Source organism: Bacillus rossius, chromosome 1, assembly GCF_032445375.1.
Source record: "Bacillus rossius redtenbacheri isolate Brsri chromosome 1, Brsri_v3, whole genome shotgun sequence".
In the NCBI taxonomy this organism is placed as follows: Eukaryota; Metazoa; Arthropoda; class Insecta; order Phasmatodea; family Bacillidae; genus Bacillus; species Bacillus rossius.
In genome coordinates this window covers 14662923-14684694 of record NC_086330.1, presented here as the reverse complement: position 1 = coordinate 14684694, position 21772 = coordinate 14662923, and the positions used below count along the sequence as shown (strand labels likewise).

At 41.7% G+C, this 21772-nt stretch overlaps 1 protein-coding gene across 1 annotated transcript in view; it reads right to left on the bottom strand.

Annotated features, from left to right (window-relative positions):
- Positions 1–3549: 3549 nt before the first annotated feature.
- The window catches only part of LOC134528640 (lachesin-like), a 94637-nt gene continuing 76414 nt past the window's right edge, over positions 3550–21772 (bottom strand). The window contains exons 7-10 of the mRNA XM_063362438.1: positions 13536–13674; positions 9387–9535; positions 5598–5660; positions 3550–3698 (exon numbers count right to left, since the gene is read on the bottom strand). Of these exons, the coding sequence (XP_063218508.1) occupies positions 3550–3698; positions 5598–5660; positions 9387–9535; positions 13536–13674 (500 nt within the window). The remainder of the gene's footprint in view (positions 3699–5597; positions 5661–9386; positions 9536–13535; positions 13675–21772) is intronic.

The window sequence follows — 21772 nt, the reverse complement described above, 5'->3', positions numbered from 1 at the left end:
GTGTTCCGAAAACTATTAAAAACGCAGACGTTATGTGCAGAGAAGCCCATGATGTTAGTTTTTTTTTAATTGTAAGTAGGCCTATACATTATATTTGCACTTCTAAAACTTTCACAGTGTGAAAGGAAATAACACTTTGAAATCATATTATTGGCAATTTCTCTTGTTTTCATTTAAAATGTAAATATTCAAAAAAAGCCTTGGTGAAAAAAATTTTTTTTAACTGTTTTCAGTCATAGGGTTTGTGACATTTTGTGAATTGTGTGTTTTAAAAACATCTGTTTTTCTTGCGTTGGTCGCGTACTACATTGTTGCTTAGTTTGGAAAATAAGCCCCGATAGAGAAAAAAAATTATTTATCTAGTTGAGTGCAAGAGAAAGGAACATTATTCGCTGGCCAATGATTCCAACATAACTATTTTAAAAAAGCGTTTATGACATGGGACTATTTATTTCTGCTCGCTGCCAATTTAAAAGTTCGCAAAAATTAAATGGTAATTGGCTCATAACGTGAAATTCCTCCCTCCCCCGGGCAACAGATTTTGATTTAATTAGGTCTCATATTAGCGGGAATCACCACAACTTAATTACACCAGCAGTTTTTTTTTACCATGTGGCATTTTATAAATAATTACGTGTAAAAATTATTGCACTAGCAAAGGACGTCGAGATAGAAAATCTAGTAATAACGTTCCCCAAAACTCAATTACTTATTCCTTTAAAGAACATCCACAGTGTTCAGCCAATGATAATTCTTATTAAATGTGATTTGAGTTCCGTCATTGCGAATGAAAATGAACGGAATATTTTACTATACTTAAGTATCTCAATAAAACTAACTGAACTTCACAGCTAATTGTTTAAATTTCGTGACAAGAAAGTTACTGGACGCTACAAAAATGTAAGGAACCTGTGCTCATTATGGCTCATATTAGTTTTGAATTGTAATTTGACTAAGGTTCATACACTGTTGGAAGTTACAATAAATTTACGGACGTTTCCGCGAAGAATTTAACTCAAATAAACTAAGAGTTCTTGGTAATTTCAAACAACAGAATCTGTAGAAACTACTCTGTATTTTGACTTCCCCGTTGTAGGTTTATTTCGTTCTAAACAAAGTTAACACACACAAGTGGATAAAATAACAATGTTCTTGCTGTAGACTTAACTAGTTTCTGAACGTTTTGTTAACATAGGCTACCAATAACATTCTTTTGGATTCATGTTTAAAGTAAGTAAACTTTATTTTTTAACTCAGTGTCAGAAAATTAACGAAGATGGCAGTAAATTTACGAAGATCTCTGGATAATTTGTAACCAGCGTTCTTTGTAAATTAAAAATTGAAAATTTTTAACAGTTTTTAACAGTGTTACAAATCTATGGTTGATTAATGTGTACCTCCAAATCTTGTTGGGAGGCATTTTTTTTTTTTTTAAATATTTCGTTGGCTAGTGGATCATACTGGTAACCGGACCATATTCGATACATTTACCATAGCTTCTAACATAAGTTAGGAACTGTCGGGAGATGGCTTACTGTGATGTAGATGAAGCCACTTTCTACCACACCATCACCATAATGCAACACACAAAACGTTGAAAAAAATGGTTAAGGGGAAGGGAGAGAGGAATCGAAATAACGTCATTTTATTTTCAACATTTTTTCACACCATAACATTGTTTTATCGTTTATTAATCAATATTAGGTTTCGTTCAAACATGAAATACGATTTAGTGGAATGCCTGAAGTTGCTACAAATAGTTTTCCCTGTAAGTCATTGGCGTTTGGTAGTGAATTAATTCTTGTGAATGATTTATACTGACAATATACAATACTTTATAGTCATAGAAAATCTCCTGATGTACACTGTTCGCATTAACAGGTTCCGTGACGGTGCTACTCAGATCCCAAAGAGGGGGCTGGCTCTGCTGGAGGTCTGGGAGTTTACGGCGGACCTGTGGGCGGGTCGGTGGGGCCGAAGTTGGGATGGGTCTCCTCAACCTCTCGACCTAGCCGGGCGCTCTCCAGTAACATGCCGCGATTGGAAATGGCGAATCTATTTCCCGGTTCTCGGAACCCATGTTTGGGCACTGGCGACAGTGTCAGGCATGTAAAAGACCCATCTTTCTCCTAACCAGGATAACGCCCTAGCGGGATCATATGCCTGGGGGAGTATTGATGAATTTTATGAGGAATGAACCTAAGTTACATGTTCGCATTAACAGTAAATTTACGGACTTATCAGAAACGAAGATTTCACCTGAAATAAACGAAGAGTTCTTCGAAATGTTAGAAGCTGGCTCTTCGTAGAAACTATGCCGTTATTACAACTTACAAGTTCTCTTTTTCGGTGTAAACAGGGCAAATACACACACGTGGACGAAACAACATTGTTTCTGCAGTAACAAGTTTTTGAGTGCTGGATAATTTGAAAGCAGCGTTATTATTAAATTTAAAGCGAAAAATTCTAACAGCGTATAGTTTTTGCTTGAACGAGGGCAAAAAATATTATCTTAAAAACTATAAAGAGTTGTGATGGCGTAAAAATAGTTGAAAACAATATGAAGTCTTTCGGCACCTATCTATCCCCTTAGTAAGTGTGAATTAAAATTACCATCACTGAACAGTCGTTACCATAAATTACAATCCTTCTAACCAGTTTCTTCACCTCCATGGAGCTGGGGATTGTCGGGATATGGCATGCTGTGACGTAGTTGAAGTCTCTTGTTCAGCCTCACCATCGCCACATTGTCACGCCCAGAACATTGCTCGACCACATCTGATGATGGTTAGTAGCAGGAGGTATGGATTATAATCGCCGTCGTTGAACAACCAGTCACTTCCATTAGACACCAGTCATCTAAAACTGTTTCTCACGGCGCGATCACGCCAGTGTTTATCGGGCGTCCAACCAACCACGAGCTGGTGTGAAAAACCAGGCTTCACCCGGTCACCATGTGATCACGCAGACAAGGGCGTCGCCAGGGTAGAGGGGGTAGGGGGGTACAGTTTCCTCCCCCCATAGAGCCCCAGAGATTCAAAAAAAATGTAGCCAAATGCAAAAAAATACATACTTTTCCCACAATTTGCCCCCCCCCCCCCAGGCCATCGGCTGGCGACGCCCTTGCACGCAGACGTGGCCACCCATCCGCTTCATCCGGGGCGACGACAAGACCACCATACTGGAAAACTACCATAAGGATAGTATTCCGCCTGGCCTCTTAGGAAAAGGGCGGGAAAAGTACCTTTTTCGAAGAGGCCAGGAGGAATACTGTCATTATGGTAGTTTTCCAGTATGGTGGTCTTCCGCGCCGGCCCCGCCCTTTCTTCAAAGTGTTCCGGGCGTCCTGCGAACGTGGCACAGACCGTCGGCGCCTCCACGCCGTGTGTCCACGTGGTCTCTATTCTAACACAAAGTGCTCAGATTGGTGGGGGGAAGGGGAGGGGGGTGGGATGCACTCCGTCAGCCGTCCGACGCGACGCAACAGGGTTGGAAGTGAAGGTGGTGGCGGGGGTGGGTAAGGGGGAAAGGGACAGTTCTTCAGCGGGGTCACCTCGCGCCGGAGCAGACCACGGCGAGGAACACGCAGCTCAGGAGGACGGTCGCCGACGAGGGGCACCTGCCCCAGGTCCTGTTCTGTCTGTCGGAGATGCTCGCGGCCCCCTTGGCGTGGTCCCCCCTCGCCGCCTCCGCCAGGCCTGCGGGTCCGAGCCATGGCGTCTCGCGGTCCACCCTCACACACACACAGTACACACAGGTCACACACTGGACGCACAGCACACACACACACACACACACGCACTAGAGGCACAGTACAACCAGTACACGCATTGGACCAACCACACACATCCCGTACATACGCTGGACACACGGTAAACACACTGAACACTCGGTGCACACACACTGTACACACGTGCGCGCACATAGAACGTTGCAATGACCAACCATTCAATGTTAACTCCGTTCCCTTGTTTGACAGGTGCATCAGAGTACACCCTAGGCCCTGTCACACTGTTCAATGTATTTGACAGCGGCTTCCAACTTTCTCCATCATATATATTTGAACCTCAAATATGTTTTAAATCACGTCACACTGTTAAAAGTTAATTTTTTGGTGTGACCTATCTCAAGATTTTTAATTTTAATCTGATTTTGAAATTGAATAATGCATCACAGTGGTTGATTAATTTTTTGATCTTTTTAATGCTACTTGTGATTTTAATTTTTGTGCAAGTATAAATCGTTAAATAATAAAATTAATGGTCAGTAATTTTTCAAATTTATATAAACATATGTTTTCACACATATGTTTTCTCATGCGAAATTTATATTAACATTATTTTAGTTATTTAACTTTTATAACATCTTTAATTACCCATGTGATCTTCGCCATTTTAAAGAATCGTAAAACTATTAATAAAAGAATTGAACCAAACAGCATAATTAAACTTTCATCAGAAACCGAATGATAAGAAAAGAATCAATAATCCCTAATTAGTAAATAATAAATTAAACTAATTCTATATCCAACAGTTGAACCAGTAGAAACATAAAAAAATTCTTTAACAAAAAATTCTAATGTAATCAATATAATTAATATCCAAAATTAAATCCATAGGATAAAACGCTGATAAGAAAGGAAATCCACATAAACAAATTGATCTGCGAACATACTTTAAGTGTGCTGATTTAATTAGTAATTTTAATATTAGTAGCAATTAAAACTGTATAAATTAATTGAGCTTTCCTTAAAAACTCGTTTTTCCCCACTCGTAACAATATCTACTACATAGGCTACACGTTAGCTATAAGCTACATGACATATATGCTGATGTGACACTAAGCCCACCATCTTTAATGAATCGCTGGACACACCCCTTGTTGAGATTACTAGCTAACTCGCCTGTGAACCACCCGTTTCTAATGAATTCACTCAACGCAATGACGCTGATTCGCCTAAATCAGCCCTCTATCTTATCCAGCGAATTTAAGACAAAAAAGACTGTCTACTACCAAAAGATTATTATCGTCATCATTGTGGGACGAATGCAATTTGTTTCTTATATATATATATATATATATATATATATATATATATATATATATATATATATATATATAAATATATATATATATACATACACACACACACATAAATGAGATAAAATTTTATAGTAAAGTAAAATCAGAACGATTTTAAATATAGATAAAATAACAATTCGGCATAAGTAAAAAATGGGTTTCATTTATGTTTCTTACAATAAAACATACAAAATATTCAGATTGCCGAGCATTCAAAATACAAAATACAACCAAAAAGAGCTAGGAAAATGTATTTTGTATTTTTAATCATATGTTAATTTAATCGTAGCTTATGTCGTGAGGGATTGTTATGTTGTATATGTTTTTATGTGTACAGCATGTAACATCTGAACTATTTCAACAGAAACCTCATTTCTTTCAGGTAAAAAACTTTGCATATATATTCCTGAAGTAATATATTTTCCACTGAAGCGAATTCCAACCAATCACACCCAGTTGCACTTCACTGCAGCACAGTAATGTTAGTTAGTCTCGGTCATGACAAGTATACTCGCCTCCAACGATTGAAACCCTGTTCTCCGCCGACTCATGGTTGATGCCGGAGTAGACTTTTATTTCTGAAAGCACACACAAGGATATTTTGTATCATTCACGACATTACATCAAATATATATATATATATATATATATATATATATATATATATGAAATTTTAAATTCTTACAGTGTAGCCAGAAATGGCGTTATGTCCTAAATAACTTCTTGTTCAAGCCATATAATTACGCAGAGAATTTATTATTTAAATTAACCAATATTATGTTTCCTTTACTCTAAACAAACTGCAGCAGATTCACATAAAGTGTGTATAGCGCGCTCTTATGCTGGAATCACAATAGCGTCAAAGACGCGATGAGACAGCAAAATAACGCGTTATTACGAACATCCGGGTGCTGACACGACCACATTACAAACACACCACACACAAGCCAGCCATCAATGTTTACAATTATAATTTTTTAAATTCAACACACTGAGAAAAAATCTGTTTTATCCAACTTTAAAGTTCTTCAAAAAAAATCCCCGGGCCTAAACACATTAAAAAAGATTTCACAGATACGTTTATCAAACCAAAACTTTAAAACTTTACGAATTATTATATTACCCATGCACCAGTTCAACCGTTGTTTTAAAAAAAAAAATATTTTTTTTTCTGACATGCTTTTCACAAAAAAAAAATTAAACTTTTAAATCTGAAAGTATGTCGTGACCACGAATCCTATCGCACTGACGTCAGGATGTGTCGTGGCCTATGATTTGTCAGGTCAAGGACAGCTCCAGTAAGGTTTTTCGGGAGTGGCTATCGAGCTGAGAAACGACACAGTTGCAACACATGGCAGTAAATAATTCAGAGATTGGCCTTGGAATACTTACCCATTCATGGTTCCAAATACCGAACCTTAAGAGCGTATGTCCCGTACTAGCTCATTATTTTATTTTTACATTTAACACTGTTAAACTTGTAAACCCTTTGAGAGGCCGAACTTTAAAAAAATTAAAATATATAGATAGTGCATACTTTGGCATAATTAGCCAGCAAAGTTGATTTTTTAAAAACATTTTTGTGCAGTATGGATAAGGAAAACCAAATGTAGTAAATAACTGAAAATTATTGGCGTTTAAAGGCAATGCTGGTGGCTATTTCATCTATTTGTTAAAAAAATTCTTTAAAAAAAAATATTAAATTTTATTTAGCCTTTTTGGAATCATAACAATTCTAATGATTTTAAAAGGCCACGTAAAATAATATATATATATTTTTTTTTTACTGAAAGAAATTAGACCATATCATGTAGCAGCCAGTAAAATTGACTTTGAACTTAAAAAGTTTCAGTATTGTATTCCATTTCAATCTCCTTACCCATACTGCCAAAAACATATAAATACAATTATGCCAGCTAATAAAAAATATGCTATATATATAATTTAAAAAGTCGGCAAGTTTAACCACGTGGGACGTAAATATAAAATATTGATTGGAACGGGACATACACAATTAATAGTTTTGTAGTTCCATGCCACTTTGAAATATTTGTAATAAGCATAAATATACGTACACAACCAAATAAAGATAAATAAAATTCGTTCTCAGGGGAAAAAATGGGAAGGGGGGGGGGGGGGGGGGGGTAATCGCCCAAAACCAGTGTTCAAAAAATATTTTAAAAAAAGAACCAACTAACCTGTTTTTTTTTAAACCAGGTTTTTTTAATTACATTAGATATTTTGGTTCTCAGCATGTTCAAATGAAAGCCATACAACATACCGCTTTCTGCCACTTATGTTTAACCCAGACATCAAAGAACTGAAGTCCAGCAAATCTGCACATCTGACTGGGACTTAACCACAGAAAAGGGGATTTCCCCACCGGAGGAGGATTCTCCACAGCTTGGGTTTTCCCCCACAGAAAGGGGATTTACAGTACAGTCAGGGATTTCTCACAAAATATGAATTTTTTAAATAATAAAATTATTTATTTCCTCTTTTTTATACTTTCTTCTACAATTTTCTAATTAATTTAATTTTAGAGGAGTGTTTAGCTGTGTATAATTTAAAACTTATTCAGATAAATTTATTCTTTCCCGTAAATAAAAAAAACATTATTAAAAAAAATATTGTTATATTGTTATTCACGACTTACGTGAATTTACTCCCTATCCAAACCTTCCCATAGAAGTTTCCACTTCAAACAACTATGTTGTTTTTGAGAAAATAAAATCACTTGATTTTAACCGTGGTTGAAACCAGTCAACCCTGACCACAACACACCAGCCCCCTCTTCCCTTCGGGAAGCCTTCTTTTCACAGACGAGAGAGCCAAACGCCCGATCGTGCATCTTCGGTATTTTTGGTTCATCGTAAATAAATATGGCGGTGTTGATAAAAGGATACTAATGGTCAATTAGGTTAGGTTAGCTACATTATAAATACTCTAAAACATTGTGGACGGTAGATTTGGTTAGGATAGCTACATTAAAGATACTGTGAAATCATGTAAACGGTTTCCTAGCCCCGGATAGCTACATATTAAAATGTTATTTGCTAAGCAACCATAAAATGATTTTACAGTATTTTTAATATAGCTATACTTATCTAATGTAACCAACCATCCACAATGTTTTAAAGTATTTATAATGCAGCTAACCTATCCTAATCGACCGCAAAATGTAATGCCACGCCGGTTCATACAATGATATAGAAAGGCGTATGACGTATGAGTAAGCTACATCCCAAATAAATACACCTGTTGTGATACGGAAAAAAATAAGCTAGCATGAACTTGGGGCAACTTCGGGTGTGGCTCTCTCTCGTCTTCGAAATGAAGGCTTCCCCTTCCCTTCTGGAGCTGCGCTGATGACTCTACTCATTCGTAGAGACCTGCAAAATTCGCGGTTTCGATGGCCTTCAGGATAGACTGCACATACCCCTATACACTCGGGCAAATAACGCAAGTTCATTGGCTGCCGACTTGTAAGTAAGTCGTCTCAGCTGGTTTGTCTGTGATTCGATCCTTCTTTGGTTGAGGGTTTATAACTGGTTGAGATTCCTGACTTCATGTAAGTTTTTGGACATACGCCATTGCTAAGAACTTTTTTCTGTTGAAGAAAAACTAAAAAACTAAAATATGAGAAAATAAAGAAATAAGTAAATAATAAAAAAAGGACAAAAAACACAAAATTAATAAAAAATTGCTGTTGTCAATAAGGATATAAACACCACAAAATATTCCGTAACAGGAATATAGTCAACAAACAAAGAAAAACAAAGAAAAATGTGCTAAGAGAACGAAAAAAACCCCACAAATGATGACGACACAGAAATATTGAACCCAAAAAAATTCAGCACAATGGTTGAAACGAAACAAAAACACGACAAAACGACAAGACGAAACAAACACAATAGTTTTCCAAAACAGAATAGAACGATAAAAACCCTCACAAAAGATGACAACACAAAAATATTGAACCCGAAATAATTCAGCACAACAGTTGAAACGAGACAAAAACACGACAAAACGAAAATACGAAACGAACACAATAGTTTTACCAAAACAGAAACAAGCGACGTTTCGGGAACTGCTATCTAACTGCTCCCGTCCTCAGGCAGAGAGACGCAATTGGTACGGAAACACAGGTGCGACACAGGTGGTTGAGATTCGTCCAGATGAACAGTAAGCCAATGGCAAAATTATCTAAGAGGTGTTATGTGTTTGAATTCTAGCCTATATCACCGAATGAATCCGCGTATTTTGCAGGTCTCTGGTGATTGGCCGTGATCCCCCCCTCTCACCGTACAGCCGCAGGGTCCCCTCCGCCCGGCCCAGGCTGTTGGTGGAGACGCAGTTGTAGGTGCCGATGTCGGCCTTACCGAAGGCGCGGATCACCAGCCACATGTACATCTTGTACGAGGACCGGTTCTCCCGTATGGCGTACTTCAGCCTGCCGACACGCGAGCCACCAGCCGCCATCAGGAACCACTCACGTGCCGAACACAGGTTGTCCACAACAAGAATTATCCCATTTCAAATGGTACATCACAACAGTTTAATTTTAGGCCGTCTACAAACAAACCACACACCGAACTGAAGGTAAACTAACCTAGCTTATTGTGCCTCTATTGGCGGCCGTCTGCAAACGAAGATTCTACCTTTATTTCACCGGGCCAATCAACATGCGTTTTCTTCCACACTGAATTACTGTGATTGGTTGTTCTAACAATAGACCTGTATCTGAAATAAACTCACCCAATCACAAAACACAGACGATGCTTAAGTGTGTTGACTCTCACCTTGTCTCGAAATCTTTTCGCGAAAAAGACATGGCCCTACTAATTGGTGAAAGAGCCACCCTTTCAACACAGTTGGCGCTGCGACCGAGAAAACAACAAATCAGCATTCGCCCAAGCGCTTATTTAAAATTGTTTGAGTTAATCTTTAATTGTGACCTTGAACCAACACACTACAACGCTTACAGTTGATGCTATTAATTTTTATATCTGGGACATTTTTTTAATGGACATTCTGTATAACAAATACCTGCCGTCAGACAGACTACGTGGTTCCATATTGTACGACGGGACTTTTAGAACCCTTATTCGAGCTATCAAATAAAGGGTGAGTCTGTATTCGACAATTGTCTTCGGCAAATGCGCAGGGGCCAACTGAAGAAACCAAGGACCCGGCGGCAAAAAATTTAGTCCTCCTCATTATTCAGCCGTTTCGGTATATTTGTCAACTGAAGTGTAGAATTTATATCTTAATGATACATTGATTAATAATTATATGGGTCATGGTGTAGCCTACACTCTAGTCGACGCCATTATTTAGGGCAATGGAAAAAAAGTAATATTAAGTTAATGTTAAAATGTAAAAATTATATATTAACATGTGTTACAATTAGACCTAAAGATCATTACTACATAAAATATAAAAAAATAGCGCATTTTAAATAAATAAAAAAAGTTATCTTAGGAAATGATAAAGTATGAATGAAATTTAAAGACTGTAAATGTTACCAATGGCCATGAATATAAATGTGAACTACGTGTATTACACAACTTGTTTACTATCAATAGGGACCGGAAAAATTCGCGGATTCATTTCGTGATAGGCTAAAATTCAAACAGGTGAACAATTCTGCTGGTTCTGCTATTGGCTCGCAGGTTAACTGGAGCTCTCTGGGCAAATGACAGACTATTGACCAAAGAAGCCTCGAATCACAAGCTACCCAGTGGAGACGCCTCACAAGTTAGCACCCAATGAACACGAGTGTTTGCTTGAGAAATGCAGAGGATAATGGAGGCTATCCTAGAGGTCATTGAATCCGCGAATTTTTCAGGTCTCTAACTATCAATAAGCTTAAAATTTTGTACTATCAGCGTAAACCTCTGGTGCGCGTGCCCTCCTTGGGATTTTGTCACCCCTCCCCCCCTCCTCCTTTTCACAACGTCCCTGACGGCAGGTTCATCACGAATAATAAAAAAGAAAGTTTGGGGTAGCAACACGTCATGAAAAAAAAAAGGGAAAATAAGGGTGTTACCCAGAACTATTTCAGTGTAATCCTTTTACAACGGTAAGTTTTACGGTGGTTGTATAACTTTGTGCGATTAAAAATCACCATTCCATATCGAATACTATCTCTACTATTTATATAAAAAAATTTCAAAGACTTGCATCAGTATTTTATTTTTAGAGACTTGAAAAATTCGCGGATTCATTTCGTGATATGCTACAATTCAAATAATTATACCTTAGCGCTGCTTCTACCACTGGTTCTCTGTTAATCTGGAGTAATGAGGGCCAATTAGAGACCCTCACTCATAGAAGTGTCGAATCACAGGCTGCCCAGTCGAGACGACTCACAAGTCAACAGCCAACGAACAGTTGGCATTTGCCCGAGTATGTAGAGGATAGTGGGGGTCTATCCTGGAGGTCATTGAACCCGCGAATTTTCCCGGTCTCTATTTATTATTATTATTTTCGTGATGAACCTACAACCAGAGTTAGGTCTGTCGAATGCAGACTCATTCTGCAAATATTTAATTGCTCTGTATTTCATTGGATTTTAAAGAATACGTTCTTCTTCACGATTTAATAACTTTATCTTGACAGGGTTTTACGTGTTACGTTTCAGGTGACGGGAGGTACGCTTCGTGCACGACCCGGTGCTCGTCAACTCGAGTAACGTTGGGTTTCGAACCCACGACCCTCACCCACCGAGCGTAACGCGTTAAGAGGATCCCCACGACCAATGGTGCAAATCTGTAGAGACTGGAAAAATTCGCGCTTTCGATGACCTCTAGTATAGACTTCACAACCCCCTACATATTCAGGTTAAATGCCAATTGCTCATTGGTAGAGAACTGCGAAATTCGCGGGTTCAATGACCTCCAGGATAGACTCTACTACACTCTACATACTCGGGCAAATGCCACCTGTTCATTGGCTGTTAACTTGTGAGTCGTCTCGACTGGGTGGCCTGTGATTCGACACTTCTATGAGCGAGGGTCTCTAATTGGCCCTCATTACCCCAGATTAACAGTGAACCAATGGCAGAAGCAGCGCTAAGTTATAATTATTTGAATTGTAGCATATCATGAAATGAATCCGCGAATTTTGCAGGTCTCTACTCATTGGCTATTGACTCGTGACACCTGTCAACTGGGACGCTTGCGATTCGATACTTTTTTTTTGTTGAAGGTTTTCCATTGGCTCAAAGTCCTTCAGGCTAACTGTAAGCCAATCACAGAAGCAACATAAAGATACAGTTGTTTGGGTTTATCATACGTGAAATTAATCCGCGCATTTTTCCGTTCTCTACAAATCTGTTGGCTTCACTGTGGAGTTTTTTTTTGGGGGGGGGGGGGAGGGGGAGGGGATCTGAATCTCAAAGGTTTTGCACGGGTGAGGTTGACTGACACAAGTAATCTCAATCGGTGGTCTGGGCCCATGTCCGTGCAATAAGCGGAAAACATAGTCTATCATTAGAAGCACAGGAAAAATTCGCGAGTTCAATTACCTCCAGGATGGACTCCACAGCTCTAAGTATATTCGGGAAAATGTCATCAACTCATTGACTGCTGTCTTTCGAGACGTCCCGACGTAGTAGCCCGTGATTCGTTACAGATTTGGTTGGGTGTTTCCCATTGGTCTAGAGTCCTCCAGATGAGTCGTGAGCTAATAGCAGACGCAGCATTGGGGTACAGCTACTTGAATTTTAGCCTATCGCGAAGTGAATCCGCGAACTTTTCTGGTCTATAATCATTAGAGATCTGGATTGAGTCAGCGTCCGGCTAAAATTCGCAGACCTATGCCTCCTCTGAACTCAAATTTCTTAATGCAGAACCTCACCGTCTTTTAAGCGGGTCGATGCAATTAGGCCTTTCTGCTGCCAGCTGCTAGCTGCCTGGTGCACAGCCGCAGAGGAAGTTTCCAAAAAATTGTCCCCCCATCGTCAAACTAGTGACCAAAAGAAACAGCGAAATTTACCGGTCTCTTTATCTGTCACGTGGGCCATGCATTTTTTCTTCGCGGAAAAGATTTCGAGACTGCAGCGAAGAGTTAAAAAAAAAAACGAAGCATCGTCTGTGATTGGTAGAGACCGGAAAGATTCGCGGATTCATTTCGTGATAGGCTAAAATTCAAACATGCGAACAATTCTGCTGGTTCTGCTATTGGCTCGCAGTTTAACTGGATCTCTCTGGGTAAATGGCAGACTATTGACCAAAGAAGCCTCGAATCACAAGCTACCCAGTGGAGACGCCTCACAAGTTAGCACCCAATGAACACGCGTGTTTGCTTGAGAAATATGCAGAGGATGATGGAGGCTATCCTAGAGGTTGTTGAATCCGCGAATTTTTCAGGTCTCTATTGATCGGACGTCCAGTGCCTGCCACCAGCCATAACAGCTGCGGTCGCCGCCGGTGGGTGGAGACACCCACCCGTCCAGCAGCATCTCCCCGCGGTTCTTGATCCAGTAGTTGATGGTGTTGGGGAAGGCCTCCACGTGGCACTCGAGCTGCACGTCCGTGCCAAGTGGCGCCCCTAGCAGCTGGTTGGGAACCTTGATGACCGGCGGGACTGCAACACAACAGCACCGCCCGCTCAAACGCATTACCGAGGAACGAACATCTTTTCCATGGTTAAAAAAAAAGTATGCTTGAATGAAACATCATTTAAAATATAATATTCTGCGCCTATTTGAGTACAAAATATACTCAGTATTATCTCGAAAAAACGTATTTCAAATATGTAAAAATAACCGTATAGTCATTTTGTACAAAGTTACAATTATCTCTCTTGTAGTATTACAAAACATTTCTTGGCAACTATTTTCCAGGGGGATCTTTTGTAAAATTACAGAACTTTTTTTTTTCCCTGTGTAGCAGCTCCACATACAGCGTGGTTGGTGAGCTGACATAGTACTGCAATCAGCTCGCGAAGATTTAACACAATGCCACGACGAACACGACACGACAGACATGACACACCGTCGTACAGCTCCAGCACGACAGATTTAATAGCGTAGGGTCACGAATACCTCGACAACATTAACCAGACGATTTATCATTTGGCTTTCGGCGAATCTTTCCAAGTCATAGACTTCCATAAAGATGCAGTACAGAATGCACTAAAAACAGTGAATAAGAGAAAAAGAAATAGCTATATCAGCCCATGCTTTTTTCGTTTCTTTTTGGCAGATTTCTGTAGTCCTTCAACCCAATGTTATACAGAATACCACGAGACAGAAACTTACTAATTGAAAGTTCTTTGCTGAACTCGTCCATTCTTAAAATAAATCTTGACGAATCTACAATAACAACATTGTTCATAAACACGATGGGGTATCCGTTCATATAAACAGATGAAAGCAAGAGCTAAAAAAAAATCAAAATGTATCCGCACGTAAAACGAAATTTCATTTTTCAGCATAACGATTTACCAAGAAGGTAAATATATTTTTGAAGTTTAGTTCTGTAAGGTTTCAGTTTCCGTTGTTTTTTACCTTCTTTCTGTCGGGCAGCACGACACGAAGAAATTAGAAATAGAGTGTACTTCTCGCGGTGCCGTCGGAGCGTGTATTTTGTCGGGGTGACGTCACGGCGAGCTTGTTTTACATTGGCTGCTGAGCGTGTCAGGGTCGGGGATGCACCACAACGCCGAAATACCACAACGCCGAAATACACTAACGCCGAAAAATGTCATTGCAGGACTGCCAAAAAAGTTAGGTTGGACTAGGTTAGGTTAGACTAGGTTAGGATAGGCTAGAATAGGCTATGTTAGGTTATATTACGCTAGGTTAGGTTAGGTAAGGTTAGATTTGATTCTGGTTTTTGGCGTTAAGGTACATTTAAGAAACACAAACAAATTCATTCAGTTGTTTGACATGTCCCGGCAACAGCATCCAGTGCTGGAGTGGCTTGAGGTGGGGTGTGATGTCCTCAGTCGTCACTGTTGAAAAGCTCTCGTAGTCGGCAGTCCACCGGGCAGAGAGGGGCTGCGGCTGGTTCTCTTGCTGGGCAGGGATAAAGGAAGAGGAGGGAGGGAAAGGCTCTAGAGCATAATCCTCGAAAGACCGCTCCAGGAAGGAAGTCCTAGAGCATAATCCTCGAAAGGCCGCTCCAGGGAGAGGTTTCTAGAGCGTAATCCTATAGAGGCCGCTCCAGGGGAAGAGGGATGCTAGAGCGTAATCACAAGGGCCGCTCCAGCGAAGGATTCCAGAGCGTAATACCGAAGGCCGCTCCGGAGGAAGGAAAGAAAGAGAGAGTGAGAGAGGAGGGAAGAGGAGAGCAGAAAGTTGTTATCTCCTGCAGCAACTCGAACAGAGTTGCCAAGGGAGATAGGGTGGGTTTTTATCTTGCGAAGAAACTTAAACAGTTTTGTGTACAATACGCTTTTATTGGTTATGATATAGCACACGACAAACATGCAAACTTGGTAATGATACGTCGCCGTTTGCTTCAATAGCTGAAACAGGTTTACTGCAAATGGCTGACGATCTCTGTGAACACAAATTACACACTTTTAATTTGATGCAATAATCTCGTAATAACAACAAATAATGATCCTGACATTTACCGATTATGTTAGCTATGGCAACAAACAATATAAATTTGGTATTCTATTTTCTTTGAATTAATTTCCTGTTACTACCAAAATTCCAAACTAGAGTTAACTTTACTCAATTAAACACAATCTGTATCTGACACACAATTCAAAAAATACACTCGACTTAAACTTAGACCAACTCTGTGAGTTTGGGTCCGCCCTCCATTTTTATTATATTTAACAATTTAGTCAGTTCCCTAGTGGCGCTTTCGCCTACACACTATTGAGGTGCGGTCAACTCGTCCTTTTTCTATTTCCGGTTATCAAACGTCTCAGTCCTGTCTCTATCAAATTACTACTCTAAGTACAAAGTAAATTTCGGGTAAGTTCGCCAACGCTGCCTATAAACCCCTCTTCGCCGTGTGCGGACGATGTAGATGTCGACTTCCACTCTCGTTACGCCGACTCGCTCCTTCGCCACTCGCTGAGCGAGTGTCCCTAATCAAAAGTCTGCTCCCTTCACTAGTTTCCTTCAGGGGGTATTCGCCCACCCCTGAGGACTTCAAATTTGATTAGCAGCTTTTCACAAAATTAATCGCCGAGCGAGTTCCTACTCGCTCCTGGCGAGTATTGGTGGCGAGTCGTGGCATCTGAGGTTAAGTCCGTTTCTTCTTATTATGTCGTCTGCGGCTAAGTCCGGGTCCAGAGTGAAAAGTTAAAGTTCCACTTACGGCTCTGTTGAAATTCGGCTAAGTCCCACCTCGGCTGCTGATGGAGGTGATAGACTCCAGAGGTGACGGCGCGGCCTCCGCAGGCAAAGTCCGGTTGGTGTCTGTCTCTCGTGGCGGAGCAGCGATTCCCTTCTGCCCCTGGTGCAGATTTTTCTAAGTCGGCAGCGTCGCGGTGTAGCGAAGTTCCGGGCGTCGTGGGCGATGGCGGCAGCGTGACGATCTGTTGTCTTCTTCGGGGCGGTGGTAAGACGAAGCCTCTGGCTGGCAGCCAGGTACCTTCTGCTTGCTGCTTGCTAACAAACCTGTATTTATACCCGGCGAACCCAGCATGACATCATCAAGTGCCAATCAGCACAGACTTGAAGTGACATCATCTTGAGCCAATCAGCACTCACTGCCTTGTTGCTAGGGGCTCGGTCGACTTGTGAGTCTCGGGTTTCCTGGGATCTAGGGGTTATGCAACCTCTTAGACTCCAGTGTATTGCGGTTGTCCTGCCTTTTGGGAAATTCTCGTTAGGTAGGATTTTCCTACCATAACAAAGTAATACACCCAATTCTAAATTCCTGCTGTATTTCCCCAGATTTCTCTGGGGTAAGGATCTCTGACTGGTACAGTACAAGCCAAGCTTATATACAAGTCGGTTACATTATCATTACAGTCAATATTTACAGATTTACCCTTTGCAGCATGTTCTATAAAATGTCACTGACTGTCCTGATCATATGCTAATTTATGACTCTCGGGATGCTCCCAACACGAGTGGAAGCCCGCTCCTTCCCTGAGTAATGACACAATGAATCCCACTTATTTAAATTCTGCAGCAGGCGCCATCTATTGGCGCTGGGTGCATCACAATCTTACAGGATAACTAGCTTAGGCATAGAGATTAGGTAAAAAATACCCTGCTGTGTCGGGGCAGCCATGTTTGTTTCAGGGATGATCATGTAGCACTCGCACAAGGGGGCCGAGGCCAATAGCAGGACACGACAATTCGCCCCCTCCCTCTGTGGCCTCGGCCTGTATCGTCGCACCAGCCAGAGGTCAGTAACCTGGGCTTCAGTCCCAGGGCTGACCTCCCTACACTAGCCACTGCACTATGCTGAGGTTAGCCGGTAACGGGCTGGTATGACCAGCCATTCCCGTGGTCGTAGGGTCCTGGAGGTACGGACCTACCCTGGTGGAGAGAGGCTCGTAGGTTCCTGGGGGTTCGGGTTTTTTTGACAGATCTGCTTTTTGTCTCCATGGCTGCAGGTGAATCCTGTTATGGGGAATCCATATTCCTCGGTCTGGAAAGGACTCTTTATTCTGGTTGCATCTTGCCTTTATGAAGGTGCCGCTCTGCAGCTGTCTCCATGACTGCATGGTCGATTTCCGCTTTGGGGTTTCTACTTTCTGGCACCACTGAAAACCACTGCCTGAGTTATTTTGGCTCAGCTCGGTTGTGGCAGAGCGTGGGGATGGAGTTTCTTGGGGTCGCTGGTCCCCTTGCGCCAACACAACCTGAGGGTGGTCTCTTTGTTGTTCCGTGCAGATTCCAGGATTAGTGTTAACACCACTTTGATTAGGGGCGTTCGGGTCACACATTCCTGTGGTGCCCCAGTTAAGAGTTTGGCGGGACGTTCGTCCGAAGCGTATAGTTTTATCTTCGAAGTCCAATGTCACCTGCTGCTGTGTGAGCCAATCTTGGCACAGCACGAGTTATTCTCGAAGGTCCTTTGCGACTAGACAGGGGATCTCCATCTCCACATCGGCTATGCAGCATTGCACCACAGCATTGCCCAGTAAGGTGGGTGGCAAGCTGGGCCATTTGGGGTTGGGACTTAATAGGGGTCCCTGTTATCTGCACAACACTCTCGCGCACAAAATTAGTGGTGGCGGCCGAGTCGATAGGGGCCTGAATGGGCTGTGAGTCCAGTTGCACCTTGACTCTTGGCAGTTCTTGTTGTGGGTGGTGCTGTATGCACATGATGCTCGGGGTCGTTCTACTTTCGAGCCGAGCTTGGGAGTTGAGGTCTTCTGCCTTGGGTGTAGCGGTAGGACTCGTTGGTACCACTTTTTCCCTCCAAGGGCCTTCTGTGTTGAGGCTATTCCTTTCAGACTGTTTGCAGCGGAGCACTGGGCAGTCTTGATGAAAGTGTTGTTCAGGACAGTGCAAACACTTCGGCAATCTTTTGTTGGGGGTAGAATATTCTTGTACCGGGGTTGGTGGTGACCACGGTTTGCTTGTTGCAGTGCCCCTAGTTTCGAGACAGTCTCGCTGCACAGCAGTGGCTCCAACCATAAGTTCGGATTAATTCTCGGGAGGTGGATGCCGCAGAAATGGCCGTAGGTTGGGCCGCACCAGATCCAACAAGGTAGGGTGAAATTAATTTGGGTCTCTCCCTGGGTGTAGCCTCTCATAAAGTTTCCTTTTCTGTAGTAAGAAACTTTCGACATCCTCTCCTTCCTTTTGTTTGGTACCATATAATTGGGTGGTAAGCTTTGCCAGTCTTGGCTGGTTTCCAAAATGGTTCAGGAAGCCCCCTGTGAACTCTTCCCAGGTGTCATACAGCCCTTCATGGTTATTCCACCATCTAGAGGCTTCCCCAAGTAGTAATGAACCTATCCGGTCTACCCATTCGGTGGGGTGGATTGCATATGCCCGTAGGGCTTGCTCCCATTGATGGACGGATTGCACAGTATCCTCATGATCCTGACCTCTAAAGGGCCGAGGTGCACTTGCAGATCTTGTACTTTAGGGTGCAGTGGGATTAACTCTACACTGGGCGCAGGTAAATGACACCCCAGCAAGGTTCAGTGGTGTATCTTCCCAGCCTAGACAGGCGAGATGGTAGTCGCGATGTCAGGCCTGGCAGGTGACGAGGACTAGGGCTGTCCCAGGGCAGTTCGGCGCAAAGCGGCGCCGGGGAGCTGGAACTGTTGGCTTCTTCTCCACCAGAAGTTGTCTGCATGGCTGGCATATATGGATATATGCAGGTTTAATGACTTGTTCCATGAAACCAAGGCATTGTATGAAACTGGGCATTGCAGCATATACAAGGAATGCTAGGTCCATCTGGTGCACTACAGCGAGGTGCTGCACATGATCCAGATGACATCTTTCAGATGGGTTGGGCGCCACCAGGTGTTTTCTGCACTCCTGGAAGTGGATGTTGCTCCGGCTGTGATGAGAAGCTTTAGCGGTGGTAGGTCGTGGTCCTCAGCCTATCTAGACTGACACAGGCCCCACGTTGGGCGCCAAATTGACGTGTCCCGGCGACAGCATCCAGTGCTGGAGTGGCTTGAGGTGGGGTGTGACGTCCTCAGTCGTCACTGTTGAACAGCTCTCGTAGTCGGCAGTCCGCCGGGCAGAGAGGGGCTGCGGCTGGTTCTCTTGCTGGGCAGGGATAAAGGAAGAGGAGGGAGGGAAAGGCTCTAGTAGTATATGAATGGGGCTCCGGAATTAGCGCCAGGTGCTGGATTGTGATTGTCAGTCCGCCATCTTGGATTGTGATGTCACTGCGGCCATCTTGGAAGAAAGTAACGTGACACAGTGTAACGTGACACAACGTAACGAGACACAATGTAATGGAACAAGTAGTACAGTGAACTTGACCTTGACCCTGGCGGCCATTTTGGATCCGCCATCTTGGATGATGTCATTTTGTTTTCTCGAAGATTCCGGCATTGTGTTATCCGCCATTCTGAATTATGACATCACTGTTTCAGTTTACGTTACGGTCGCCATCTTTAAAATATTTATTTACTATCCGATTTTAATGAAAAAAAAATTAAAAATTATAAAAAAATTAAATTAATAAAATATTAATAAAAATATTTTAAAAACCTACATTTACGACACGGAGCTCGGAGTCCTCGGTTCGAACCCAGTGAGGTCCAAAAAAAATGGCGACCGATCCTTTCCCCGTGGTGGGTGCTGGAAGACTGACTCCCACCACTTTTTTCATAGCATATATAATGCCAGTTAGCATGACGTAATGTCCGCCATCTTGAAAATCCGTAATTTTTATGTTAGAAAAATGGGAAAAAATTTAAAAATTATTAAAAAAATTAATCAAACGAATTAAATAATAAATATCTTTAAAACCACCGTTGCACGTTTCGTGACGGCAGCCATCTTGAAAATCCATAATTGTAATGCTAGAGATTCGAGAAAAATTCCAAAACTCATCAAAAAAATACTTATTAGAATACCGATTGATTAGTTCGATTCCCATCCTTGGTTCCAAACCGCTAAGAGCAAAAACACAACAGATACTTCCTCCACAGAAGCCACCTACAGACTGATCTACCACCACCAATACCAAGGTACATATATCATCAGCTGGTATGACGACATGTCCTCCAACTTGTCTTCATCCGCTGGAGACCACCATCTTGTTTTCGTCCGCTAGAGTGAGCTGCTACCATGTTAGTATAATTATCTGGTAACCATACCTTTGTCCTCAACTGTTGACCTTGAAATTTGACCTTGACCTTGAACTTTGACCTTGACCTTGAAATATGACCTTGACCTTGAAATATTACCTTGACCTTGAAATTTGACCTTGACCTTGAAATTTGACTTTGACCTTGTCGACCATCATGGATCCAACATTTTATGTTCAGTACATGCTACCAGGAGCTACCACCTGCTGGAGTATACCATCTTGTGTGTGTACTCGTCTTATAGAGTACATTTCCATCTGGATAATTCTATTCAACCCGCTACAGTGTAGTAATCATTTATTACCGAGGTGCCCCCGCCATCTTGAAATTTGGGTGCCATCTTGAAATCGTGTAATTATTTAGCCAGAAATTCGGGAAAAAATCCAAAATTCATCAAAAAAATCACTCATTAATTTACATATTGAATCGCTGGATTCCTGCCCAAGTCTTAGCCGGTCAACCAATATGTTTGAATCTTTCCATGATGTGTAATCAATCTCTTCTACCACCATCTTACTTGCACGTTTATAATAAATATTATGATTTCTGGTGTCTTCCGTTATACCACCAACCTCAGGGTAACTGTCATTTTTGAGACAGTGATCATCACAAGCTCGATCAGATTTATTTAATATATCACGACGTTTCCATCGTTTCGGTCTCAGGACACCGCCACATTCTTCGATCTTGTCAGCTTTAGGTGCTTCATCACAATCTATGTCTTTGTCAACAGCCTCAGAGTCACTGTAACTATCACCGTAGAAGGAATCGTCTTCACCCAGATTACCGTAAGAATTCGATGTTGATGATGTCGTAGTGTCTTCATCGTCTTCATGCTTCCTTTTTAGGAGTCCATCATTCTTACAAAGTAAGAAAGATCTACTTGAATTCGGCTGGAATATATTATCACTTTTCACGTTAAGGATTCTTCCATTGTCTTCATTCTTCCATAAATCATCAACCTCCTTCA